General features: G+C 28.5%; 1 protein-coding gene across 1 annotated transcript in view; it reads right to left on the reverse strand.

The window, feature by feature from the left end:
- Positions 1-3,710, reverse strand: part of LOC107454115 (carbohydrate sulfotransferase 5-like) — a 15,155-nt gene extending 11,445 nt beyond the window's left edge. The window contains exons 1-2 of the mRNA XM_043039145.2: positions 3,587-3,710; positions 930-1,120 (exon numbers count right to left, since the gene is read on the reverse strand). Of these exons, the coding sequence (XP_042895079.1) occupies positions 930-1,092 (163 nt within the window). The 5' untranslated portion in view covers positions 1,093-1,120; positions 3,587-3,710. The remainder of the gene's footprint in view (positions 1-929; positions 1,121-3,586) is intronic.
- Positions 3,711-4,743: the final 1,033 nt, after the last annotated feature.

Below are 4,743 nucleotides of genomic sequence, written 5' to 3' on the forward strand. Positions count from 1 at the left end.
ATCTTTACACTAGGCAGGTCGTGGGGATTTGTCTCCCATGGCCTGACCTATTTTAATATTATTATGTAAAACTTGTTCAACTGAAATTCTTATGAATGATATGTATATTTGGTACCTCGAGCTCTGCAAGTATACTAAATAAAAGCTTTTTATTAATTCTGATCCAGTTCAAGTATAATTTTCATCACCCTTCTGTTTTCATTATCTTCAACTTGGCCCACTATACCAAATACAAATTCCAACCTCACCTGATATTCCATAATCACCACTTAAATTGACACCCTGAATCCTCTTTCTTCATAGTTATTTAACTAATTTTTCCGAGAAATTTCAAACAGTATGATCTAAATTTGTTTAAATGCACAAGAATAATCTCAAATTGTGAAAGGAACCCGATACAATATCACCTATATCAGCAATTTATTTGATTTGATGCGAAGAAATTTCTAACAGTGTAATTGATTGCAACTGTTTTTTTAAAGTTAAATTAGTAAGGAGTATAAGGAAATATATGATATCTTTCAAAGTGGTTTTATAGTTGAAATAATTCTGATATAAATTTGATAAACAATTAAATCATCGTTATACTTGGACTGTGATAGTTTTTGGTATATATATGCCACCTTTTTTGGTGTCGAGGTAAACTGTACACTGAACTGTATTGATCGGTCGAAAAATTACATAAAATTTAAAAATGTGATATATTAAAAATGTATTACTAAAAAGTATTTATCTTTTAAACAAAATGTTTCAACAATAAAGCCATAAATTGATTCGAATGTGCGTGAACATATGTATTTTCAATAAACAAATAAGCAATAATGAACCAGTAAAAAAATGAAAAATTAACAATGAAAACACCAAAGCCAAAACAGTGGCAACTATACACCAAAACATTCTATACAGAAATGAAACAAAACAAAGTGTACCTTTGAAGCAATTTTCTAGTTCATTTCTTGTTTTACTCCTTCTATTTATGTATGTATGATAGGAAAAGCAAAGTGTGGAAATCAAAGCAAGAAATACAAGCCATCTTAGATAACGCAAAGTAAGAAATTGGAAAAAGATCAGCCTTCTTGAAGAAGCTTTCATTTGCTACTGTCTTTATTACTATTCTCATCTGAAACATAAGCGTATTATATTTCACAAAATATTGTATTTATTACTAGGAGATTACTAGAGAGTTTGGAAGAGATACTATACATTCTCGTTAGTTTTGTCTACATTGTAAAAAAAGGTTAGTGTACATTAAAAACGATGGTAAGCTTATTTTAAAACAATACTATACATTCTTGTTAGCTTTGTCTACATTGTAAATAAGATTAGTGTAAATTAACGCTAAAAATGGTGGCAAGCTTATTTTTAAAAAAATACTATGCATTCTTGTTAGTTTTGTCTACATTGTAAATAAGATTAGAGTAAATTAACGCTAAAAATGGTGGTAAGCTTATTTCAAAAAAATACTATGCATTCTTGTTAGCTTTGTCTACATTGCAAAAAAAGGTTAGTGTACATTAAAAATGGTGGTAAGCTTATTTTAAAAAAATACTATGCCTTCTTGCTAGTTTTGTCTACATTGTAAATAAGATTAGTGTAAATTAGCGCTAAAAATGGGGGCAAGTTTATTTCAAAAAAGTACTATACATTCTTGTTAGCTTTGTCTACATTGCGAAAAAGGTTAGTATACATTTACATTAAAAATGGAAGCGAGCACTTTACACAAAAGTTGTGTTCGATTATACCAAGAACCAAGGATAGTTTCTGGTGCAGTGAAACAGTAAGAATGTTCTTTTACAGCATAAAGTAGCCGCCTCAATTTTTGTTATTCTGAAACGCTTAAATTCTGTAATTACTGTAAGATATGAAACTCATAAGAATAAGCAAAGTTATTTTTACGATATTGCATCTATACGTTATTTCTTAAAATAAATTAGTTTGTTAATCATGCATTACTCACAATATAAATAGAATTTTAATATGAATTTGAAAAAAACTTAACAAAACCAAATCTGATAGAAATTAAATATTATAAAATTATTTATTACAGTTGACATAATTATGTAAATCATTTTATAAGGACATAATTATCGTTATTGTAGAACTAAAAACATGCGCGGCTTCTTATGACAGTTGACTCGCTTGTTTCAATGCTCACTTTCACGATGCTGAACATTTCGCTTAAATATTCAGCATCGTGATAGGCGAAAAACAAACTTTCACCTTCTCCATCAATTGTAAATAAAAATTACCGATTGCTTGACAAATTATCTGACTCAAACATTGGCAAAAATAATTCTTCAATTAAATAAGAACATTATTTCTGTGACTTTCTCATTTCAGGAATTTACTTTTAATCAGGAATTTACTTTTAATCTCACCCTTTCATCCGTGTAAAAACACTTGATTCGGTTATAATTTGAAATAACGCGCAAATTTCAAATTTTTAAAACGCAATTTTCAAATCAAAATCGACTTTGGATAGTTATTACACAACTATTTTTGCACTGTAACTTTTTCTTGTTTTGTCTTGTTAGTTCGTCTTATTATAAAAATCACTATGGGTACATAAAAGTGTGCATTAGCTATTAACCATGTCTTCAAAGAGATAAAAAATTTTAATATGTTTCATATTAAAAGGGATATATATATATATATATATATATAAGATTANTATTTGTGGAGTTATACAAATCTCATCAAAGTTATACAAATTTGATGAGAGAGAAACTTTTTTTTTTTTTAAATTTTCCTACAAATTTGCTTTTGTTGAGGAAAACAACGAAAATTTGTCATATCAACAGAGTGACAAAAAGGACCTTACTGTCTATTAAAAATACGTCTGTTTTGGTAATATTTCATATTAATTTAAAATATTTCTTTTTTTTTTATTTCTTTTTAATTCTTTTCCTTTTAAAAAAAATACAAAATATTTTTAATAAATGCTGAAATGCTCTTTTGAAATAATTAAAAAACATTTTTAATAAATACTGAAATGTGGTTTTTAAATCATTTATCATTAGGAAACAAACATTTTAAAGAGGTTTTTGACAACTATACAAGCCTCCATTATAATGGGAGTATACAAAATGAACCAATTGAAAGTCATTTCGGATTTTAATTCATTTTATAACCGATTTGTTCCTACTTTAGAAACACTTAGTAATGTGCACTATTTTAAAAATTTCATAGAAAATATTATATTAATAAATTAATGTACAGTCGCTTGAACTACTATAAAAGAATTTTAGTCACTTTTGTTGAAATATTTTCCTTTGTGTAACTTTTTATCTTTTTCAATAGAAATGTTTTACATTTTGCAAAGGAAAATAAAAATATTTACATTGCAATGTAAAATAAAATTAAAAGTGCTAACAAGTTTAGTTTGTAGAAAAGCATGTTGAAAAATTCAATGTGAACATTTATTTGATACCTTAAAACGTCAATATGTGCGAATTCTTCACAAAAATCAAAACGTAAATATGACTAAACGTAATAATGAAGAAAAAAAATTCATTCAATTTATCGATAAATTAAATTAATGTTAAAATGAATTAAAAATAAATTTATAGAATTAATTAAAACCTACCCAAAATAAAATGTTGAAGATGAAGTCGTTTCAAGAAACTGGAGTCGATTTTCTGAGAAGAAATAAAAAGCCCGTCTGTCTGAATACCGATTAACGTAATGATTACTGTTCACTAGGGTAGGACTGAACTTCCCTTCCACGTGCCTAAAGGCCAAACTTCCAAATCGATGTCCACCTGCATCGTTATCCAAAACTAAAAACATTTTCATGTATGCAGGTCATTGGCAAAAGAAATAATTCTAGTAGTTCCCAAATTTACGCATGATGAAACTTTCTTCTTATGCTGCATAGACGTTTTCTGCTCAATACATTTGACATTAAGTTTGTCTGGTCCGTCTTTTACTTTCTTATTACTTCAATAAGTTTATTTCGTGTTCTGTTGAATTTATTGTTTCTCTGTTTTTCAAAGATAAATCAGAAAATTTTATTTTATTATGTAACAGTCCTTGAACAGCCCACCCAATTGTGGGTTTACGACTACTAATGATCAACTCCGTAGCATTATAATTTTGAACCAAATCCAGAAGACAAGGGAACTCCTGGATCAAGTATTGAGAGAAATATTTCCTTCGAGGGGGACTTTTTGATGGAATTAACCCGCCTTTGCTTTACATGGAGGGGAAAACCGTGAAAACCACACATGATTCGTCTACCACTGAGGATATTTTTCGTCGCCACTGTGGTTGGTGCAAGCGGGATGCGGAATTCGTATTGACCAGCCATTGCCGGGAAACGGACCCGGATCACCTCACTCGAAAGTGAACGGGTCAATCAAAAAATATAAAAATATTACATTTATATTCAGAAAAAATAGTTTTCGGTTAGGAAGCGTAAAGCAAGGAAATGTAGAAATCCGCCAGCTTTTTTTTCTCCTTTTTTTAGTATTTTTTTTAATATTTTTAACATTGCATAAAATGGGAGCTCATAAAAATAAATAAAAGAAGAAAAAGAAATAGATTAAAAAAATAATTGAATTTCCTTTTTGCCCAGTTAACTAAAAAGTACAAAATAAAGGAATTTTTAATGCGGTAAAATTTTAAAAAAGTTAAACTGATGAGACGAACAAACTAACAAGCATTGTCCTCAGATTTCTACACACAGAAAAAAATACGGTCAAAAGTGACAGAATATCATAAAATTTACCTCATTTCTGGTTA

This window comes from Parasteatoda tepidariorum, chromosome 3 (genome assembly GCF_043381705.1).
Source record: "Parasteatoda tepidariorum isolate YZ-2023 chromosome 3, CAS_Ptep_4.0, whole genome shotgun sequence".
Classification (NCBI taxonomy): domain Eukaryota; kingdom Metazoa; phylum Arthropoda; class Arachnida; order Araneae; family Theridiidae; genus Parasteatoda; species Parasteatoda tepidariorum.